Source organism: Adiantum capillus-veneris, chromosome 24 (genome assembly GCF_014529385.1).
Source record: "Adiantum capillus-veneris isolate H3 chromosome 24, ASM1452938v2, whole genome shotgun sequence".
NCBI classification, from domain to species: Eukaryota; Viridiplantae; Streptophyta; class Polypodiopsida; order Polypodiales; family Pteridaceae; genus Adiantum; species Adiantum capillus-veneris.
The window spans coordinates 51,879,496-51,903,870 of record NC_140954.1 but is presented as its reverse complement, the minus strand read 5'-3'; the positions used below and the strand labels follow the sequence as shown (position 1 = coordinate 51,903,870).

At 39.2% G+C, this 24,375-nt stretch overlaps 1 protein-coding gene across 1 annotated transcript; it reads left to right on the top strand.

Moving 5' to 3' along the window:
- Positions 1-16,288: 16,288 nt before the first annotated feature.
- On the top strand, positions 16,289-17,772 carry LOC147426369 (uncharacterized). Its single transcript, XM_086498659.1, has one exon. It carries the CDS (start codon positions 16,292-16,294, stop codon positions 16,637-16,639), a length of 348 nt encoding a protein of 115 aa, XP_086354785.1. The 5' UTR covers positions 16,289-16,291; the 3' UTR covers positions 16,640-17,772.
- The last annotated feature ends 6,603 nt before the right edge of the window (positions 17,773-24,375 follow it).

Here is a 24,375-nt window from a genome sequence, read left to right as displayed (position 1 = left end):
TATGACTCATATACATTGTAGAGTAGCATTCATTGTGGAAAGAGAGATATAGAGAAACTATATAGACTCAAAGATACAAAGAAACACTACAGTTGCATTATGTCTCATATACAATGGAGGAGCCATCGATATAGGCCTTGAGGATTCCTTACATCAGCTAGTGCATTATGGAGGTGCATGATTAAGTTTAGGAGACTGTTTAGGCCTTCAATGCGAAGGATAATCAACATTGACCATACCATGGAATCATAATTCATAGATTGTGATGTGACTTGAGTCAATATTAGGGGTAATAATATCGGTTTAAGCACAATGGAGAGTTTTATCTTGAAAATTTGCAAGGCCAAGACTTCAAAAAGCATATGAAAAAATTTATTCATCAAATGCATATTGGTTTAATTCGTTGAAGAACCTTGATCCACAACATGCATGGTACATCAAGGCTGCAAAACACATACTCTTTAAAAATTCCTTATGTGAGCACTTCACATCACAATGGTTGGAAAGGAAAACAAAGAAGTTTTTGAATGAGCTCTAATTATGTGGGTTTTATGACTGCAATAAATCAAGGAAGTGTGAAAATTTGATACGATGGTTGACGGTTTTTCCAATTTGTGGGCTAATTTTGGTGCTTTCGTGATGTACGACAAATTCGGGGCTAGATGGCTCTTTTTGGTCCAAATCAGTCAAAAAACGATGAAGATATATGGAATTTATGCGGTTTTGATGTTATGGGATGTGTGTCATTTGATGCAGCGCTTGGTGGAAGTGGGTAATTGTAGAACAAATTTAGTAATCAGGTTGTTAGCAACAAGTTCAAGAAGTTTTTGGGCTTTTATGGGATTAGTATTTTGGGCTCTAAGAGAGTAGGTTATGGCCAATGGACCTATTTTATGCCAAATGCAGTGCTCAGGTTGTGGGAAACAATTTCACCATTTTTTTGCGCTTTTCTAGGGTTTAGTTTGGGATTTGGGAGAGGAGGTTATGGCCAATGGACATATTTCAAGGTCACTTGTATGGTTGTTATTGGGAGCTCAAATGGGAGAGTGCTTGGAGTTCACTGCATGTCACTCTAGAAAATCCACATGCAAAACATTGCATAAGAACACACTATATGTTGTGGAGAAGGCACTTTCCATCGGCATCACAAACTGTGAGGCATTCTTGGAGAGCTCACAAGGCTTTCAGCTATGGTAAACGAAGCCCATGCGTGCAGAGCTAGGTTTTTTTCGTGGCTATGCCAAATGGAATTCCCGAGAAGTGGTCAGAGGCCACCAGCACTGATGGTAGTTGAAGTCGCCCCTTTGGGGCTTGATCATACGCAAGCAGCCCAAAAAGGGCCAGCTCTTTATGCCATGAGATGGGGAATATTCATGTAAGGTATAAAAAGGGGGAGGGGTCTTGACACAACATCGTGACGACCCACCCTAACAAGGTTGATGGATGTTGTGGTTGCGACAGCTTGAGAGGCTAAAAATTTAAAAGGGGCAAAATGCTTTTTTCTGTGCTATTTTGGGAGAAATTTTTTGTGCTTAAAAGGGTCTTGTGGCATAGTTGGGGAGATATTTTTTTTGAGAGGCAATGCTTTGACGAGGATGAAGGAGGTCAAGTGTGTGGGTGAAAGGGAGGGGCAATATCTCTCTCTCTCTCTCTCTCTCTCTCTCTCTCTCTCTCTCTCTCCTCGCTTAAAGCACAATGGAGAGTTTGATCTTGAAAATGTGCAAGGCCAAGACTTCAAAAATCATATGAAAAAATTTATTTATCAAATCCATATTGGTTTAATTCGTTGAAGAACCTTGATCCACAACCTTGATCCACAACATGCATGGCTGCAATACACATACTCTTTAAAAATCCCTTTTGTGAGCATTTCACATCACAATTGTTGGAAAGGAAAACAAAGAAGTTTTTGAATAAGCTCTAATTATGTGGGTTTTATGACTTCAAGAAATCAAGGAAGTTTGAAAATTTGGTTCACGGTTTTTCCAATTTGTGGGCTAATTTGGTGCTTTCGTGATGTACGACAAATTCGGGGCCAAATGGCTTTTTTTGGTCCAAATCAGGCAAAAAACGATGAAGATATATGGAATTTATAGGGTTCTGATGTTATGGGATGTGTGTCATTTGATGCAACGCTTGGTGGAAGTGGGTAGTTTTAGAACAAATTTAGTGATCAGGTTGTGAGCAACAAGTTCAAGAAGTTTTTGGGCTTTTATGGGGTTAGTATTTTGGGCTCTAAGAGGTTAGGTTATGGCCAATGGACCTATTTTAGGCCAAATGTAGTGCTTAGGTTGTGGGCAAGAATTTTACGATGTTTTTGGGCTTTTCTAGGGTTAGTTTGGGATTTGGGAGAGGAGGTTATGGCCAATGGACCTATTTCAAGGTCACTTGTATGGTTGTTTTGGGAGCTCAAAGGGGAGAGTTCTTGGAGGTCACCGCATGTCACTGTAGAAAATCCACATGCAAAACATTGCATAAGAACACAATATATGTTGTGGAGAAGGCACTTTCCATCGGCCTCACAAACTGTGAGGCCTTAAGCTATGGTGCACGAAGCCCATGCGTTCGGAGCTAGGTGTTTTTCCTGGCTATGCCAAATGTCACTCTTGAGAAGTGGTCACAGGCCACTAGCACTAATGGTAGTTGAAGTCGCCCCTTTGGGGCTTGATCATATGCAAGCAGCCCAAAAAGGGCCAACTCTTTATGCCATGAGATGGGGAATATTCATGTAAGGTATAAAAAGGGGGAGGGGTCTTGACACAACACCGTGACGACCCACCCTAACAAGGTTGAATGGATGTTGTGGTTGCGACAGCTTGAGAGGCTAAAAATTGAAAAGGGCAAAACGCTTTTTTCTCTGCTATTTTGGGAGAGATGGCCACAAGCAAGCAAGGAGGAGAAAAGAGGTCTTGTGGCATAGTTGGGGAGAATTTTTTTTTGGCAAGCAATGCTTTCACGAGGATGAAGGAGGTGAAGTGTGAGGGTGAAAGGGAGGGGAAATATCTCTCTCTCTCTTCTCTCTCTCTCTCTCTCCCCCACCCCCCCCCCCCCCCCCCCCCCCTCCCCCCCCCCCAATGAAGGGGAGTAGGGTTCTTGCTATGTCAACAAAGGAGAAGAGGGCAAGAAGAAGGAGAATGGTTTTCACATGGGTTCTTGCTCTCTGAATTAAGGGAAAGAGGGGAAGAAGAAAATAAGAGGCTTTTCTCATGGTCTCATGGAGTTTTGTCAGTGGTAGAAGCAGGGTGTTGACCATTTTGGGTTGTGCAAGTTTACCAAGGTTGGAATAGATCGGATTTGGGAGTCTATTTGAAGCCAATTGTTGAACTATTGGTGGTTTCTTATTGGTGGGGAATGTGAAATCAGAGCATAACTTGACATACCATGTTTATGGGTGTTTTGTATTATTTCGGTGTGTGAAAATCATCAATTAGAATCTTTTATTGGCTTCCCTTTTCATATAGATATCTCTCTAATATGTATCAAATCACAGTTATTTTGTGCAAGTAGCTGTTATTATCTACATCTACATTGTTTCCTATATGTTCCCCCCCTCTTGCATTTCTCTCACAATCCTAAACGTCCCACCTACCTAGTAGCCCTTGGAGAACCGCATACTCCAACATTGTGCAAAAATAAGAGACATGGGAGCATACATAGCATGTGTGGGTACACTATGCTACATCTCTTTTTGGTTTTTCATTTTTATATATATGTCTATATATATATATATATATATATATATATATATATATATATATATATATATATATATATATATATATGTATCTATATCTATATCTATATCTATCTCTATATACATATATATATATATATATATATATATATATGTATCTATATCTATATACATATATATATATACATATATATATATATATATGTATATAGATATATATATATATATATATATATATGTATCTATATCTATATCTATATACATATATATATATATATATATATATATATATATGTATCTATATCTATATCTATATCTATCTCTCTCTCTCTCTCTATATATATATATATATACATGGGAGAATAGTACAATACCTGTAAAAAGGCATACTCACACATGTATAGGGTGAATGTATGGTGACCTTTATTCCCAAAAACTCTACGTGCGAGATGACAATGTTCAACATGCCAAAGCTTATAGAGATTTCATCATTGATCTTCCCAATGGTCTTTAGAATATAGCTGCTGCCTTCAAGGTTTACTATGTTCCACGACTAGGGAAACTCTCATATCTGTTAGTGAGCTTACTTCTATATATATATATATATATATATATATATACATGGGAGAATAGTACGATACCTGTAAAAAGGTGTATTCACACATGTATAGGGTGAATGTATGGTGACCTTTATTCCCAAAAACTCTACGTGCAAGATGACAATGTTCAACATGCGAAAGCTTATAGAGATTTCATCATTGATCTTCCCAATGGTCTTTAGAATATAGCTGCTGCCTTCAAGGTTTACTATGTTCCAGGACTAGGGAAACTCTCATATCTGTTAGTGATCTTACTTCTATAGGAATCGAAGCGACATTTAATCTCTCTCTCTCTCTCTCTCTCTCTCTCTCTCTCTCTCTCTCTCTCTCTCTCTCTCTCTCTCTCTCCCCTTAAGTAAACTGAGGTGCTCGAGAGATTAAGATTTCAATGAAAAAGGATCCAAAGTACAAGATGTACACAAAACGGAGGCCAAGGCCAAGATCAAGGCCGCGAGGCACCGACCAATTAGTCAGCAAAGACAGTACTCAGTAGCACATGGATCTCAAAATGCCACATAAAAAAATGTTTGCTTGTAAGCTCTAACGGTAGGGGTGAGTGTGGTGGTACTTTCGCCCGGTCACACGGCTATGGCTGCTCGTAGAGGCTCAATGATGGTGGAGGCCGTGACGAGGACGATGATGGCCTGCAATATCGTGATGACGAGGGGCATGTGCTTTGTTGGGATGATGATTATGATGATCGTCATCATGATGGCGGTGGTGATCATGACCATGATGATGATGCCCATCATCATCATGATGGCGGCGGTGATCATGACCATGATGATGATGATGATGATTATCACCATGATGAGGATGAGGGGCAGGTGCATGCTCCATATGGCCGTGGTGGTGATGGGACATATAACCGTGGTGGTCCATATGGTCGTGGTGATGGTCACCGTCCACATGCTCCTGATGATCATGGCCGTGGTGACGATTATAGGCGTGGGCGTGCTGATGGGGAGGATCAGTGTTCATGTTACCGTGGGGATGGCGCTTCTCATCTGCATGAGCGACGGCTCCGTCCATAACCAGAGAAGCAGCAGAGATGAGGAGGAGTAGAAATAGGGAATCATAAATCTTGCTGCTGCTGCAGGTGGCCATGATGCTCAGCAGAGACAATGGAGAGTCTAATGCTGTGGCCCAGAGCAATGGTGATAGACGAGACTATGCTACGCTATGTACTTTGTATTATAAGGGTGATTCTCTTGAAGTCAGCACTCGGGACACTTAATGCCCACTTTTTGTGAATCTTTATTACTTGGTGAGCCAAAGGCTCTTTTGAAGCCACCACGTGTCATTGAACTTAATTTTTTTTCAAAACATCGCTGCCATGAAAAGCTCTAAATAAAAAAAACTCCAGAACAAAAGTTACCAAGTGATTAAAGTAAAAAAAAGCACTCTGCGTTGGTCCTTTGCTCTCAAAGCAGTTCGATATTCTCCACAAGCAGTTCGAAGGCAGCTCAGAGCTTTTAGCATAGAGTGTGAGGGGATTAGTGGCAGACATCTCAATGTCGAGGGAAAAGCATTGGGGATTATTGTCACCAGAGCTAGTCATGGTTTGATGAGCACTCCTTGTCCAACTTTGTTGATAGCCTATCTGAAAATTGGATGAGGCAAGCATTTTGCAACTATCTGTAGACAAATAGAAACATCTCTCATGACCAATTCAACACAGAATATGGTGTCCGTGGGAGTTGATTAACGTGCATCTCCAAGGAGACGCAGCAACATTATTGTCGAAGGTCAAGTAGTCAATCATGTAGGTGCCTATGCTGTCGACCAGGATCAAAAGAATAGTCAAGGAGTAAAAGCGGAAGCTTATTCTCTTTTTGACACAAAGAGATTTGATGATGGAGAAGCCGAAGAACACGGACTGCAGAGTAATGGCATTATGCGGGTGCATCTGAGATTAACAACAATAATATCTACAGCGCTTCTCTTCAGCAGCTACATACAAAGTAGGGAATGTTGGTGGTGTGGATCTGAACGCCCAACATTTATAACTCCTTCAGAGCCCCCTTCTTGCAAATAACCATGATTTGGTGGTGGATCTTATGAGCAAAGGTCCATGTACACAAAAGCTATCAGATCAAGTTCAGATGGCTGCAAATGGCAGACATCACTTTGGTATTGTAGCCAACACAAACCCTCATTTTCTCTTGGAGGAAATTAGCTACTCCAAGGCGGGCAGTGAAAATCTATTCACATCTTCTCAAAGGTCTTTTGTGTAGCAGGCCATCGAGGTAGAAACTCCATGTAGCAGCTAAAGTATCCCAACAGGCCGAGTGCAATTGTTGCCAACAAGACTCTGAGATCCATAACTCCTCTAGCACTTTGCATTTGTATAAGACCTTCCTGAATTTCCTCTTGATCTTTGTGATATACTAGTATGTAGGCTTTTTTCCCAAAAACATTTCCACTTGAAGCCCAAATGACATGAAGTCTGCTGTGGTTAATTCTGTAGCATTTGGATGCATTGTTCTATCATTACTACACTATCACCTTCGGGCGGTGTTGAAGAGAATTGCTACTTGATTGAGACCTTGATTAAAACCTCTTCGAAATAACATACATCAAACGAACTTACAAATATGACATTGTCTTTCCTTCAATCGCAGGTTGATGTGTTGAGAAGTATAACATGGGGCATTTACAAGTCCTAGTTGGTCGTAGCATGCCACAATGCCTAGTATGCACTTGCATGCAAGGCAGTATGGGATTCATAACTGCTAAATATGAGAACGTCCCTGCCACTCTTTCGCTTTGTTTTGAAGGCGAATGAAATCGAGTAGAATGCCACCCGTACTAATGCCCATGAGTGTCACGTAATAGTAATACTGCTCAAAGGACATTGCACATAAAGTTACATCTGTGTGTTTTGTGTAGGGCAGGGAGGACATATATTCACAGCATTCCAAAGTTCCAATTGCACAAGCATGACTCTAGCGTGACAGCACTACAAGGTCAGTTATCTGCATCCAGTTTTCCATGCGCAAGTGTTTTGTTGGCGCAACACATAAATGCTACAGGGCAGGGGATGGCTTTAGTTTCTTATAATTTTTGGAGAGACCACAATGCGAACTCTCTAGCATACTTTTGTATGGAACCTTTGTATGAGGTGAACTCTATACTTTGCATATTCAATCTATGATGCTTCATTGCAAGATATATGATATGTTTCACTATTCACATTGCTTTTTTGTACCTTAACTCAAATATCGGCCTATAGAGTGGAGAACCAAAAAGCATCACTACAACATTGCACGTCAGTAAAACACATCATTTACTGTTGCAGTCCACTCATGCTTTATCTATTTGCTTGTTTTAGAATTTTCCGCATTACTTCCTTTGCTTCTGTTTATTTGGATCTCATTTAAGGAACTATACACTCGATGTGGATCAACATCTGCACATGTTAGTTACACATGCAACTCTTTGCAGATGGTTGCTAGCCAATGCATGTGATGTTTTATAGTAGTGAATACACAAGTAGTGAGTGCATATGGTGTATTGCAATAGTGAATTCACCTTGTGCATGTTTACTTTAGCTCTAAATAATCGATACCGTACTAGGTGTCTAAATAATTGATGCCATATTGTATATGTCTTCATTTCTAATGTACTAGGTCTCAATATGAAGTTCTCAAGACCTAGAAGATTATAGTCCAAGCGTGAATAAGCTAGGGAGAAAATTGCAACCAACTTGAAACTAGCTTATCGTCCATATGCTAGGTCATGGTTTGAAATTAGCGGATTGTATAAAGATTGGAGCATGTAATGTGATATCTTTGCTCACAATCTAGAAATATGTCCCTCATGCACTTTAACAATAAACAAGGTTGACATACAAATAAAATAGACACTCCTACTGCCCTCACTTGTATATTATTGTCGTGTGCTTTGCCATCGGAGCGGAAACAACAAGACTTAGCAGCATTGCATCTACAATCCATTACTAGTTCAACTCAACAATATCCCCTCTCAATTCATGAGATTGATGAGCAGTATTTGGACATTAAAGAAGCAAATATTATAATTATAGATGAGCTATATATACATGTTAACCCAAACAACTTTTGACCTTATCGTAATACAAAATGGCAATGTAACAAGCAGTACATTGGCATATTCCTTCAACAAAAAACGTCCTCTCTTGCTCAATGATCTTGCCCAACTATCCCCAACCATCCTTGATTGGGAGACACCCACCTCAGTAAGAGATGTCCAAAGTTTCCTTAGATTTGCAAATTTTTATGGTATCTTTATCCATGGACACACCAAGGTGGTTACATAACTCACAAGGTTGACAGGTCATAATAAGTTTTTTTGGGACTCGGAGACCGTGACAACTTTTTAGACTCTCAACAAAGCTTTCACGACCGCACCCATTCTAATTCACGTACATCCTTCAAAGCCTTTCATCCTAGAACCAGACGCTTCAAATTTTTCCCTTGGTGTAATTCTATCCCAAGTAGGTGAGGACGGTAGAGTACATCCACTGTATTTTCATTCCCGCAAGCTCTCAGCTGTAGAAATCAATTATGAAATCCATGAAGAAGATCTCTTAGCAATCATCGACTCCTTTGACACTTGGTGTCACCTACTTGAAGGAGCTCCTCATAAGATCACTGTCTATACAGATCACAAGAATTTGGAATACTTCATGGAATCCCGTGTCTTGAATCATCACCAATCTAGGTGGAGTGGTATCCTATCAAGGTTTGATTTTCTTATCTCTTATAGGCCTCGCCGTCAACAAGGTAAGCTAGATGCATTATCAAGAAGATCCTTCCTTGCACCTAGTGAAGGCGACCCAGCATTTGATCAACAAGAGACAATGATTTTAAAACCGGAGCAGCTTAAGCTAAACGCCACCATAAGCCAAGCTCATGAAGATTCTACTTTTCTTTCTAAGGTGAAGACGCAAATTGCCAAGGACCCACTTTCTTACAATATTAGACAACAACTACAAGGACAAGGGGTTTAATGAGGACTTTCAATAAATTTATGGACTAATTTACTATAAGGGTCTTCTCTATATTCCGACAGAATCTACACGCTTGGAGGTACTTCAGCAGCAACATGATCTTCCATCAGTAGGACATTTTGGGGTTAATAAGACAATTGAGCTTCGTGACTTTTGGTGGCCTTAAATGTGGAAGCTTGTCAAGGAGTATGTAGGCACTTGTGACACTTGCAATAGGTCAAAGGCCCCTCGTCATCATCCTCATGGGTTACCCCATCCCTTGCCCATCCCAAGCAAACCATGGTCATCCATCTCCATGGATTTCATTGTAGAGATACTCTTGTCACAAGGATGTGACTCCATTTTAGTAGTCGTGGATCGGTTTAGAATAATGGCACACTTCATTCCAACCACAAAAACCATCATTGGTGAAGGTATAACCAAACTCTTTCTACAACACATCTATGGTTATCACGGATTATCAGATGACATAGTTTCTGATCAAGGCCCACAATTTATCTCTAGCTTCTGGAAAAGCTTATTCAAGCTACTCGGATTACAAATCAGCCTCTCCTCCAATCACCCACAAAGTGATAGACAAACAAAGAGAGTAAATCAAGTTTTGGAGCAGTATCTCCATTGTACTATCAACTATCACCAAGACAACTGGGTTGAGCTCCTACCGCTAGAGGAATTCTCCTATAATAACAATTTCCATGCCTCCACCCATCACACTCCATTCTTTGCTAATTATGGTTTACATCCCAAACAGGATATCCACAGGCACCATCAAGTCAAGAATCCAGCTGCTATTCATCTTGCACAACAGTTATCTGCAATTCACAAAGAACTTACAATTCATATCAAAGAAGCTCAATCCAAGTATAAGGAAAGTGCATATCTACATCGCCTCCAACATCCAAAATACAAAGAGGGGGATACAACATGGATCGTTCGGCGTCATCTGCGTTCATCCCGTCCCTATCAAAAGCTCGATTATTAAAGCCTTGGCCCATTTAAGATTATCCGTCAAGTCAATCTAGTCACCTATCGACTCTAGTTGCCCTCATCCATGAAAATCCATCCGGACTTTCATGTCTCATCCTAGAACCTTGTAACACATCTAACATCCTAGAAAGAGTCCTACAACCACCTCCTCCAATTGGGATTCAAGGACATGACGAATATGAGGTCGATAAAGTCCTAGATTCTCGAGTTTTGTTTGGCATGTTACAGTACTTAGTGCAATGGAAAGGCTATGATGTTAGTGAATGAACCTGGGAACCAGCACACAATCTTCAACATGCACTTATCAAAGTCCAAGAGTTCCATCAAGAGCATCCATAAAAGCCCTAGCCAAGGAACACCACCGCTCCTTATAGAACTCGTTTCTAGAGGAGGGGGTAATGTCATGGATGCTTGAGAGTCATCGTTGATGTCATCATCTACATCATCTCCTATGTCATCATCGTCCGTATCGTCATTAGAAGACTCTATAAGAATCTAGAAGGATCTAGAAGATTCTAGAAGCTTGGAGAAGATTCCAAAAGAATTTAGATGTTTTTGAAAAGCTCTAGAAAGTTGAAGAAGGATCTAGAAGGTTCTAGAAGAACAAGAAGGAACAAGAAGGTTCTAGAATCTTGGAGAAAATTCCGAAAGAATCTAGAAGTTTCTAGAAAGCTCTAGAAAGTTGAAGAAGATTCTAGAAGAACTAGAAGGAACAGGAAGGTTCTAGAAGATTCTAACCTCCTCAAGCACTAGTATAAATAGGGGTCTTGGTCCACAAGCCCCTTTATCTTTCCACCAACAGTTGTGAGGCTCCTATGAGGAATGCCCTTCTAGTTCTTGTCTTATGTTCAAGTATTGTCCTTGCAATCAAACCTTGTCTTGTAATCAAAGTCTTGTATCTAGCTCTCTTAATAAAGTATTAAGTCTTGTAATCAGGATTAAGCTTATCATCAAGTCCCAAATTTTTGTAGATTGTGAGCGCCTCCTCTTGCTCTCTTCTAGCTCTATAACTGCTCATAAAACCTTTAGTAGTGGCTCCTAGACCCTAAGTTCAACGAGATGGATTTGATCAAAATTAGCGTACACTACATGATCACTGAAAACATCGACTTGAAAATTGGTGTGGAAAACGGTGCAATGATGCCATAACACAGAACACAAAAGGTGAAGTTACATGTATCACTTTTCTCATTCATTGTATCGGGAATAACTACAAAAGAAGAAAGGTAAAACTCAAATAACTACAAAAGAAGAAAGACAAAACACACTCAATATCCACCTTCAAAAGTGCGAGCCGACATTCTATGCTACCAATCATTCGATAAAAAAATTCTTTTTGAAATACTTTCCGTTTGCGAGAATTTACAAGTAGCATGAATACTAGGAAAAACATTTATCATTAGACATAGTGGTGCAACCTTGCTTGGATATAATCTCAACTGTAACCATCCCTATAATCTCTAATAGTTGATGCACTTAACTTTGTCTCCTCCCATAAACATTATGGAATTTTTCAAATGTATGGCCCTTTCATGCAGTGCTGCCCTTTCCAAATTAGTCATTCTCTTCTTCCCTTAATTGCTAGATGCTAAATGTCAATTTTAATGTCTTGCTATATTCTATAGATACTTTATAGAAAGGCCCACGAAGCAAGATTAGTTTTGTCGATAAGTAGACTATTCGCTACAGAAAGGTTTGAAAATTGAGCTACTACTTTCCCATTGTTTGTGTGATATGAAGGGCATACTCGTAAAGTTTTTGTTGTCCAAAAGTTTGTGCAAGTATGGCATCGATTTCTCAAAACAAATAGTTTCTTTTTCTCAAATACTAGACATGAGAACACTTTTACCTCCTAGGTTAGTGGCTACCTAGACCATCTCGTTGAGCTACATGTGCTTAATATACTTTCTCAATGTCATCAGAAGGTTCCCATACTTGGCATGTTGGTTCCCTTTTAGGCTTAGATCTCTCTTGTGCATGGAGAGATCATTAATGTTGTTGTGTTGGGCGATGGCAATGAAAGAGAATGTAGAGTATTGTGCTACTTAAAAGGGTGCTTGTCCCACAGTGAGCACATTGCTCCATAGCATATATGGGTCCCACGAAAAAACATGCAAAACAAAAAACCTATCGTTAAAAAAAACTGGTTTCTAAAGTGGTTGTTGGGTCTACCTTAAAATATGTAGCTATAACTCCTAGACTCATCAAAAGGGTTTTAAAAAAAAGTAATAGGTTGACATCGACATAAGAGGTTTTAAGAATAACCTTTCATTGTAAAATAATCTACAGGTTTTTAAAGAATAAGGTCATTCATTTCATAAAATATGCATGTGAAGAGGGGTCACTTCAATGCTCGTTGAATGCATGTGCAAAAGAGGGTCACTTAAATACTCATTGAATGCATGTGCAATAGAGGGTTTTCTAATAGTGGAGGCCACGCGATCAAGTAAATGCAATTTCTACTTCTGTGATTTGTAAAGAAAGATTTCAAATACTTGTCCACTTTTCTCTATTCTCATGGTCATTGTCTACTATCAAGAACATTGCTTTGCCTTTTTGTGTGTTCTAAACTAGTGTATGTAGAAGTAAGAAACCGTCCTGATCATAAAACGATGAAAGTTTTATAAATAAGAAAAAAACATATTCTCAACATGTTAACTGGTTTTAATGATTCAAACTACACACTCCTTTAGTCTTCAACTAAAATTCAGCCACATTTGCAGGTTCTTAAGTCCCTTGCTATTTACATTGAGACTTCACCAGATGTGTAAGATTGTCAATTCCAAAGTTTGACACACTTTTGAGAGTGTTTAACACACTTTGGTCGATAATGATGCATATAATCCTCATTATTGGGTTGATGAAAATCTTTTGCATCATGCCTGAATTCACGATATTTAGGTCAATTTTTGGTCTTCTTCCATTGTTGATGAGGATTCCAAGGTTGTTGATGATTATGTGGCTTCTTTTCAAAGTTTTTTTTGTGATTTCTAGTTGCAAATAGGACCCATGGACTCTTGAGAATCAGAGTCGTATTCTCTAAGAGTTTCCTATTGCTTAATCTTAGCCACAAGATTCTACAGGTTCAATTTTCAACTATTTCTTGAGTAGTTATAAATGTTCTCCAAGGTACAAGGAGAGATGCTAATAAAAGCATAGGTTTCATCTGCTTTGAGATAGCTAGTCCAAATATAAGGACTTCATCAAGTAAAACCTATCAAGTTTCCAAGAACTTCAAGGATGATTGACCTTCTGACATAGTAGTGCTAACCAGCTTCTTGATAAGGTTAACATGGCAAACAAGGTCAATATGATTATAGCATTTCTTAAAGAATATCCAAATAGCATGAGCAGTAGGAAGGGTTCTTACCATTTGAACCTCCCAATCTCACTTTTCTAATATACGAGTGTGTTGAAATGGAGGGAGAGAGAGCAGGTAGATGAGAAGAAAGAGAGACGACTCCACAATCTGCAAGCCACAAAGTGTGTGTAGAGCACACACTAAGTACACATATATAGTGGGGACTGTTAGCTATATATAGAATAGGGGTTGATATATATATAGCTCCAACACCCCCACTGAAATAGGAGTCCCTAAGTATGGATGAAAAAACCCTTGGGAAAAACCCACAACACCATATACATGCATTGTTATATTAACAATCCAAAGTTTACAAAATTCATTTTTCAGGAGCTACATCACTCCATATTATACAATGTGCGCTTTTAAGAATCTTTGGGCCGCTGCAATATCTTTGAGCCCATATACACACTTCTTCACGTGCCTTTCATCTTGTAAACAAAATCAACTCAAGAAACATATCAAGACCTGAAGGTTAGAAATAACCACATCACATTGTCCTTAGAGATGGTTCACGACGCTGCTCTAGAGACGAAATAGCAACAAACATAATGCCAATGCAATCACATGTGAAGATGACATAAAAACAATTGTAACATCAATGTAACCACATCTGCACACATATATACAAATCTAGCATGTAAAAAACACATTGGGGCCCCCAAGATATCAACTGATAGTTGTCATCATCATGGCTTTACATACCATGAAATCAAAGACCATGCAAAAAACATTTGAAATAGGAATAATCATCATGGATTTACGTACCAAGGGATCGAAGACGCTTTAAACAAATAAAACATTTGAAATAGCAATAATTATCATGGATTTACGTACAATGACATCAAGACGTTTCAACGCATCAAATAAAATAGCTCCAACAGTTTCAACAAATCAAAGAAAAGAAATCATCATCATGGATTTACATCCCATGGCATTGTGGTTCTCACCATGGTAGTCCCAAAGTCATTCTACCATTTGCTAGACATCTTCGACCACTGCAAGAATTAGTAGGCTGTCACATAATAATCAATTATAAACAGATGACTCCATGGAACAATTGATTCATAAGGCAAACCTCTTAGACAAATAAACAATCGTCTTAAATTAGCTAATATAGACATTCACAACCTCTTAGAAGAAAAATATATGGTCACTTACGATTGGTTCTTATCCATAGCCGGTGAAAATAATAAAAACTTGAGATTCTCTCGGTTTTTAGGTCAAAATTTGAAGCTTTTGCACTAAAACTTGTGAAAAACTCTTGAAGCGAAGAGCAAAGTGTGAACGACTGCACAATATGTGCCAATCACAAATTTGGGGTAGTATTTTTGGGCTATGATTTATCGTAGTGCTTATAGAACATCCGAGAAAATAATATCTAGCTAGCACTTCTCTATTTTGTGCCGGGAAAATCTCACAGCTTTGTGCAGCCCCCAACCTTCTGTGTAACTTCCCCCACCCACATGCGTCCGAGGCCAATCTATATTCCACCCATAGTACTACTAGCCACTCAAATTTATAGGTAAACAAATAAAGTACACACTCACAGGTTGTTGTTGTCTCATCGACACACACAGTTCTTGTAATTGTATCACAAATCAGTTGAAGGGATAGGTGCTCTTCACAGTCTCCTGGTGCCACCCATAAGGGTATTCCTACAATATGGCTACTCTCTAGAACCCAAAAATACCAGGGGTTGGTATATATAGCTCCAACAAAATGAACCCATCCTCCATTATTTTGTCGATGGGTAGACTACTGACGTCGTTGGTCCTACAATACTAAACTACACAAATGCCTAAAAATTGAGCTACTACTTTCCCATTGTTTGTGTGATATTGAGGGCATACTCATATTTTTTGCTAGACACGACTTTGTGAAAATACGGCATGGATTTCCCAAAATGAACAATTTTTTTTTGCTCAAACACTATACATGAGAACACTTTTACCGCCTAGGTTAGTGGCTACGTAGACCATCTCATTGAGCTACATGTGCTTGGTGTGCTTTCTCAATGTCATTATACGGCTCCCATACTTGGCATGTTGGTTCCCTTTTAGGCTTAGATCTCTCTTGTGCATGGAGAGATTATCAACGTTGGTACAGCTAAGTTATGCCGGTCCAGAATAATGACTATAGCCTCGCTATGGAATCATGCAGATACAGGTCAAAACGGTGGAGTCGGTGCCATATGTCGGTAGCGACAAGCCTGATCATGATGTGTATGCCAGATGTGGCAATTAGCAGGTCAAGTATTGGTTTTTGGTCACTAATGGTCGAAGTGCTTGCAGATGCATGAACATGGTCTTCAGCTCCTCTATGGTTCGACCATTGGCTTGTCAATTTGAAGGTTTTTGCAGATCCATTTCACGTTAAAGCTAGGATGAGGCCATCTACCATGATTACATTTAGGGTCGAAGCATCCAATGCTTGTAGTGGCAATATCTACGAACATTAACGAGATGGTTTGGTTCTAGAACGCCAATGGTTATCTTCTTGAGGCCGTAAAAGCCGGGTTGTCTTCAAATGATGGTAAAAGTTTCAAAGCTTTTGGAGGTAATCGGTATCCGGTGGGAATGGCAGCTAAGTTGCGAGTTAAGTTTTTTTTAAAGCTTGCCATGCTAAAAAAAAAAAACGAGGGCGTGCTGCAGTTCATGAAGAGAGGGCTGCCAGTTGCATGGAAGAAGGGTGCATGCAGTGGAGGGGAAGGCCAGGTCGTAGTTCCAAGAGGGGAGGGCGCCATCTGTGGCATGCAGGGCGTGAGCACTGAAGAAGAGAGAGAAGGGTCGTTTGTAGGAGGGGGCCCGAGTGCTGCAGAGGAGGAGGACCTCCATGAGGAACGGGACCAACTGGAGGGCCGGAGCTGGGGTATAGCGCATGAGGGGAGGTTGGAAAGGGAGGATTTGGTTAGGCTTAGCAGACAGGAGGGCACTACTCTCGGGGCTTGCAGTTGGTGGGAGGAACATAGGGTCTGCAGAGCTGAGGGATGGCCATGGGTATGAAGCAAGAAGGTGGCAAGGGAGACAGTTTGGAGGAGCATTCAAGGGCGTGAACAAGACAGTATGGTGCTGCAAAGAAGAGAGAGAAGGGTTGCAGGCTTCAAGGGTTACACATCAAGGGAGTCAAGAGGCAAAAACAAGGAAGAAAAGGGCGGCCTGATGAGGTTCATAGAGCTACAGAAGGGGGCTATGTGACGTAGGAGGAAGGGGCCGCCAGGGCTTGCGAAGGTCAGCATGCAGAGGAGTTTGCCATGGTTGAAAGCGGGTCACTCATGTAGAGGTCGCAACGGCATATAGCAACAGATTCTGAATTTCTTGATGAGGGTAAGGCCGTTTGGGGTATGCAGAGCCGCCAACCGAGGGGGATAAGCTAGAAGGGATCATAAGCACAGGGTCTCAGAGGGGCTTGGAGAGCTACAAAAGGTACTGCAAGTCGAGAAGGATAGAGCAGCTAAGTGGACTGAAGTTTTGCCAAGCAAGAGAAGCCGTCGAGGACCAAGTACAAGGAGGATCAAGCAGCACGAAGCATCACGCTATGAAGTCATGGACTATTGAATTTGCCATCATTGTATTTGATCAAGTTATGTGATACATAGTTGGGTTGTGGTTTTTTGTCGAGTTTGCCGCCAATATTATCTTCCTCGTGTTTTTTGCCGTATGCCTGTGGTAGCGGTGGCTCCGGGATTGTGTGTATGTGAGCAAAGAGGGAGGTAGAGAGATCGTGCGGGCAGCTTGTATGTGTGGTTGAGGCGTGTGTCGCCTCCCTGGGTGAGTGCATTTACAAATTGGGCAGTTGTATGCATCCATTGGTGTCGGGTTATGATGGTTTGTTGATGGGTTTCTTGTACTGAAGTGCTCATGTGTGAGTGTGTGTAGTTGTGACTGCTCGAAGGCGGTCTATATTGTGAGGGTCGGTATAAAGTGTGCGTGTGTGCGTGATTCTGTGTGGGTTATAGGGGTGCGGACTATTACCTTGGGCTATAGAGAGGCAGTGGATTGTGTACCGGGTGTTGTTCCCATTTCCCCCATCCCAATGTTGTTGTGTTGGGCGATGGCAATGAAAGAGAATGCAAAGTATTGTGCTACTTAAAAGTGTTCTTGTCCCATAATCAACACATTGTTTCATAGCATGGGTCCCATAAATTGCTACCATATTGATTTGCTACTTCAAACATCCACAAACTTCTAGTAGGCACTTATGAAATGGAGAAAACATGCAAAAATCAAATACCTAGTGTTGAGAAAAACTCAAGTTCTAAAGTGCTCATTGGGAGCACATTTGCTAAAAAAAACTCAGTTTCTAATGTACTCATTGGATCGGTCTTAAAATATATAACTATAGCACCTCGGTTCATCAACATGAATTTTTAATTTTATGAAAGTAAGAGGTTTACATTGACATAAGATGTTTTAAGAATCACCTTTGGAAAAAAGTCTACAAGTTTTGAAGGAATAAGGTCACTTATTTCATAAAAATAGAAGGTTTTATTCTAAGTGAATGCCGTGAGCTTAAGTAAATGCATTTTCTACCTATGTGTTTTGCAAATAAAATTTTCCAATACTTCTCTATATTTCTCTATTTTCATGGTCATTGTCTACTATCAAGAACATTGCTTTGCCTTTTGGTACGTTCTTAACAAAATGTCTGTAGAAGGAACTGTCTTGACCTTAAAATGAAGAAAGTTCTATAATTAAAGACATCACATAAACTCCACATGTTAACTAGTTTTGGTGATTCAATTTTTCCTCCTTCATGATTGTGTAAAATTTAATGGCACTCCTCGAGTCTTTAACCTAAAATTCAACAACACTTGCACACTCAAGTCCCTTGCTATTTACGTTGAAATTTCACCAAGAGTATAAGTTTATTGATTCCAAAGTTTGACACACTTTAAGAGTGTTTAAATACCGAAGTAGCTAAGAAGAAGCTAATTCTAGAATCTAATCAAAAGGGTGTAAAAAACACCAAGGATTTAGAGACTAAGGCACAAAGTAAATGAAGAAAATCAAGCATCAACAATTTCAAGAAGAAAAAAGGCTTCATGAGGCCACCCATAAGAGGTGTAACTATCACACCTTCTCAATAGAAGGATATTTCGTGACTTCAAGAATTGTCACATTTTTATCTATACACGGTTATCATTTAATGAATTTCAATAGAATATGTACAAACTAAAAAAAAAGGTTCTCTATCATTGCAAAAAACTCACAAGGGAGGGATTTAAATACCCCTAGAATGCATGGGGTATAGCAATTTAAGATATTGAAGTTTCCGTCGTATAGCATATTAAAGATGGGGTCTCTTAAAATGTGGGTGTTCCCAAACAAAATTGAATGATTAAGACCAGAGTGGGAATCTAAAGCAAGTCAATGTTGGCACAATTAGAGTTATCTTTGCATCACCAATTGTGTGCTAGAGAGAGAAGCTATGAAGGAATCCTACAACTTCTTAGATAGGTTCTTTGGCTATAAACAAGAGTGAAGTGTGATGCAACCATAGTTGCGTGTCTTTGTTTTAACCTACATCACAAGCATGTAGACCACTTGTAGGCTAAAGAAGTTATCTAATGTCATGTATATAGAATTTCACATTGCACATGCCAAAACCACACCTACTCAAAGCAAAACCAAATTAGCAGAAAGGCTTTTACTTAGAGGATTAATTTCATGACAAAGACTTTCTTGAATGTGACATGGTCAAATGTGCATCAAATCACCCCACCAGTAGCATTGCACTGTGTTGGAATGCCACTAAACAGTAGAATAGAAAATCTCGTAGTTGGCATGCATTTAAGAAAAACTTATTTTTATTCCATTTTTTACCCACATAGTATAAAGCTAAATCACTCCACAAATGGGATTTAATTCATCAAGGTATAAATGAAGTTGTACATGCCTACACTAATCGTTTTTGTTAATGTCTCATCCATCTTACAAGCAATTGACCATGTTAGCCGCAAGAAACAAAAGTGTAAGTACATATCTAGGCTTTAAAATATTTGTGCTTTCACTTGTGCAATGTGATTTTGTGAATTCAAGGTGATTTGTATCTTCAAGTTGTGTGAGTTATACTTGTTTGTGAAAGCGGTTTATTGTGTCTTTCATTGCCAAGTTCTTGTTCATTGTAAGAGGGAATGGTGTTGAGAGGTGCCCCGCCACAATCCTTAGATAATATGTGTGATATGGCAAATGTTAGAGCTCACTAAATATGGCTTTCGTTTTGAGCAAGCTCTGCAATAGCATTGTATCAAACAATCTCCATTTGCAAGTTGCAAACTAGGTATTACATAAAATTCCTTCCTCCCTCCCTTTTATCTGCATCATTCTTGGTCCACTTGTTGTGCATCTTTGTGTGAATCACTTGTCTGTGATTTTTTCTGCCTTTCTTAGTCATGAAAAACGTCTCTTGCGTCCTTATTCACATCCGTAACCTGGTTGTGCCCCTTTTCTTGTTTGGGTTTTGTTGTTGTTTTGTTATTTTCTTGTGTGCTTACGGTTGCTCCAACACCAATTGAACATCATGGGAGCCTTGAGGAGTGCTTAGTGCTTCTCTTGTTGCCCGCCCCAAACTGCCTTAATTTTTGTGCCCCCACTAAGAAGGGCTTTTGTGTAAGTTATTGTTTCATATTGCATGAATACTTATCCTTTAGCGTTCAAGTAGCCTTTAGCGTAATCAAATAGGTTGCATGAATCACAAATGATGGATTCATTCCTATTGCAAGGGTAAAGGTACACTTAATTGTTAGCACAAAGCTACAATTCCAACATGTAATTCATAGAATTTTAGGTCCTCATAGGCTAGTTGAAATAACGCATCAGTGAATCCTTTCAGCTAGGTGCAATATCAATTTAATGTTTATATATTTGTTCTATTGTAAGGATTAGGTCATGCATAGATCATGGATAATGGGCCAAAAAGATAGATTTATCCTTTTCATTTTACACCATAGATTAGTATAAACATTGTAATTAATATGAAGATCCAATTTTAACAACGTTAAGATTTTTAAAACTAAAAAATCCATGTAGATCCTCATCGTTCATATCGTGCCTCTAAAGAGGTACAACATCCACTTCCTATTACCCTACACATCCTCTGGTGTGTGCAAACTTCAGCAAATTTTCAATCATAAATTTGTAAACACATAATCACTGTCCCACAATAACCATACCATATAGCTAGAGAAAGTTTCAATCTACTGTTATTTGAGAACGATGGGATCCAAGTATTTACAAAAATGATCTAGATTGCGTTGATGTGCCTAACTATAAAGAGGGTTGCAAGAAAATTCAAGCTAAGCTTGAAGCTTTTGTAGATGAGTGCTGCCTCGAGAATGATCACAAGATATTATAGGTTAAAGATGATGAAGAAGTTTTCAGATCTTTCTATGCAAATGTTAGAATTGTGGATCATTTGCCTGGCTGAAGTTGATGACTTACAAGGTCTAAAAATGCATGACAATTTAAAGAGCTTGGACAATTCCAATGCTTGAGGGGGTGAAGTTGCATTACCAATGTTGCTACGTGTAATAGAATTCTACATCAGTTGAGCAAGTTGCATATGGAATATGGCAATATCCAAAGTTACTTGATGCTATAGGGGATTTGGTGATTTTGATGCTATATGGAATTTGATGTTTCTTGATATTATAGACGAACTAGTGCTATGCTTTGATCCAAGAGGATATCGTGGTGCTTATGATTTATGCCAATGTTCTGTATGCCATTTGTTTTGGGAGGAGATAGATATGAACATGTTCTGGGGTGGTTGATTTAAATGCCATATGATCTAGGTGGTGTTCATGATGGTTTATGGGTTAATGGATGCTTATGTTCTACGTACTAATGGAATTTTTTGGTGTTTTTCCTATGATCCTATAGGAGGGTATGCTCACATGAAGTTGCAGATTGGGAGATTGTAGATGGTATGCTTATAGTAGGGCAATGATTATGTGCTTACAAATTTATTCTTTAAAATTTTTTGAAGTTTGCATATACTAGAGGATGTGCAGGTTTAGAGGGATTGAATGTTGTACCTCTTTATAGGCACAAGATAAACCACAAGGATCTATGTGCATTTTTGGGTTTTGAAAATCTTAACGTTGTTGAAAATGGATCTTTCTATAAATTACAAAGTTTATACTAATCTGTGGTGTAAAATGAAAAGAATTTATCTCTATTTTTGGCCCATTAACCATGGTCTATGCATGAAATAATGCTTTAAATAGAACAAAGATATACACATCCAAATTGATATTGTACCTAGATAAAAGGACTCACTCATGCGTTATTTCAGTTAAGCACGAGGACCTAAATTCTATGAATTACACGTTGGAATTGTAGATTTGTGCTAAAAATTAAGTGCACCTTTTGCATTGTGCAATTAGAATGAAAGGGTCATCTGTGATTCATGCAACCTACTTGATTACGCTAAAGGCTACTTGAACGCTAAAGGATATGTATTCATGCAATATGAAACAATAAATTACACAAAGCCCTTCTTAGTGGGGCACCAAAATTGAGGCAATTCGGGGCGGGAAACAAGAGAATCACTAAGAACTCCTCAAGGCTCCCATGCTGCTCAATTGGGGATGGAGAAATCATAAGAACACAAGAAAACAACAAACCCAAATAAGAAAAGAGGCACCACCTAGCTATGGGTGCAAACTAGGATGCAAGAGAGTCTTTTCATGACCAAGAAAGGCACAACAAATCACACACAAGTGATTCACACAAAGATGCACAAAAAGTGGACCAAGAATGACGTAGAGAAAAGGTAGGGAGAAAGGAATGAAGTTTATGAAATACGTAGTTTGCAACTTGCAAATGGAGGTTGTTTGATACAATGCTATCGCAAATCTTTCTCAAAACTAAATCAATATTTAGTGAATTCTAACCATTTCCATATCACACATATTATGTTAGGGTTGTAGAGGGCACCTCTCAACACCATACCCTATTACAATGAGCAAGAACTTGGCAATGAAAGACACATTAAACTGCTTTCACAAAACAAGCTTAATTTACACAAATTGAAGTTACAAATCACGTTGAATTCACAGAAACACATTGTACAAGTGAAATGATAAATATGCTAAAGCCAAAACATTTCTATGAAGCACCAAAACCTCAACTTGTTGATAGTAAAGAGCAAGTACAATAGTGGTTTGAGATATGATGTCATTGAATCATTATTTTACTATTTATTGTAGTAGCTGACATGTGGAAAAGGCTTGACTGATCTAGGCCTATGAAAACGGAAATGTATATTATGTACATTTCATTATTCAAGTGCTCTTTTATGAGCTTTGGCCATTTATAAAACTGGCCAGGCAGTTTGTACTCACATTGACCATTCAAAAAATCTATAGATCAAATATGTGCAAGAGTAAAATGGTCACTCTTGCACGGGGGGAGATTACACCCAGCGTCCGTCTTATTATTCTCTCCTCTCCTCTCTTCTCTCTCGCCATGCCGACATAGTACTGCACTCTAGGAGGTGCATTTGCACGTGCTCTTTCGCTTTCTCCCTCTATATTTCTGTATGTTCGTGTACGATTGATTATATGCTCACAGGAGGTATTTGAGGTATTTTGTTGGGATGTCGTGCTTCCGTTTGTAGCAGTGGTATCAGAGCTGTAGGAAACACTCTTGCATGTTGTGGAGAGAAACAAAGGAAGATGTAGGATCCAACTTATGGCTATGGAGATGGTTAACACATCCATTTATCAAAGCTAAGTGCACTCACGATATCATTATTGATGTACATATTTTTCCTTTATCATTTCTAGATAGGTTGCATCTTTTTATCAAGTTTCATGTTTGTGTACGATTTAGTAGTTCATATTTAGGCATAGTTATTTAAATCAAATCATTTTATTATGAGAATTTTCTATTCTTGATATGTTAGTAAGGATTTCAATAGTGAAATTGTGAGTGCGCGAATGTGGTGCATGTACAGAGAGTGAGAAGAAGAGAGAGAGAGAGAGAGAGAGTACACAGGATGTGGGTGGAGCTCCCAAATCTCACTATATGAGCACTATGTGAGAATGAGTGAGAGCTCCTTATTCTTTGTATGTATAAAGAATAAGGAATAAATGTGGACAGCCGGACGCTGGCCGGCGGACATGGGCTATCATAAAATATATCTAACTTTACCAAATGATTTTCTCATATTAAAATTTTCATCTAATGTGGGAGAATAAACGGAAACAAGAGTTAGAATAGAGACATCTGCTTCTAGACCTATCTCAACACGAGACCAAAAGGAGAGATGGTTGCATCTCAATAGGGGTCCAAAAAGAGATGGTCTACCAAAGAGCAATGTGCAATAAGTGCTTCTAGAATTATCTCAGCAGGGGACCAAAAGGAGAGATGGTTGCATCTCAATACGGGTCCAAATGGAGGTAGTCTATCAAAGAGCAATGCGCATCTACTGAAGCTTAAAAGACCTTAGGGTTAGTTTCATTAAAGACCTCCAATAGTTAGAGTTAAAATTCCTTTGACCTTAGGCAAGCTAGGGCTGAGCATGAGGTGGGAACCCAACCCAAGCTTGAGGTTCTTGTCGTGCTTGATGACTAAGGTGCGTGCTTGATGACTAAGGTCCTTGAGATGATTGTCATGCTTGATGACTAAGGTACTTGAGGTGCTTGTCATACTTAATGAGGAAGATTCTTGAGAATCTTCCTATGCATGAGGAGTAAGGTGCTTGAGTCAACAAGAGACCCCACAAACTTAAT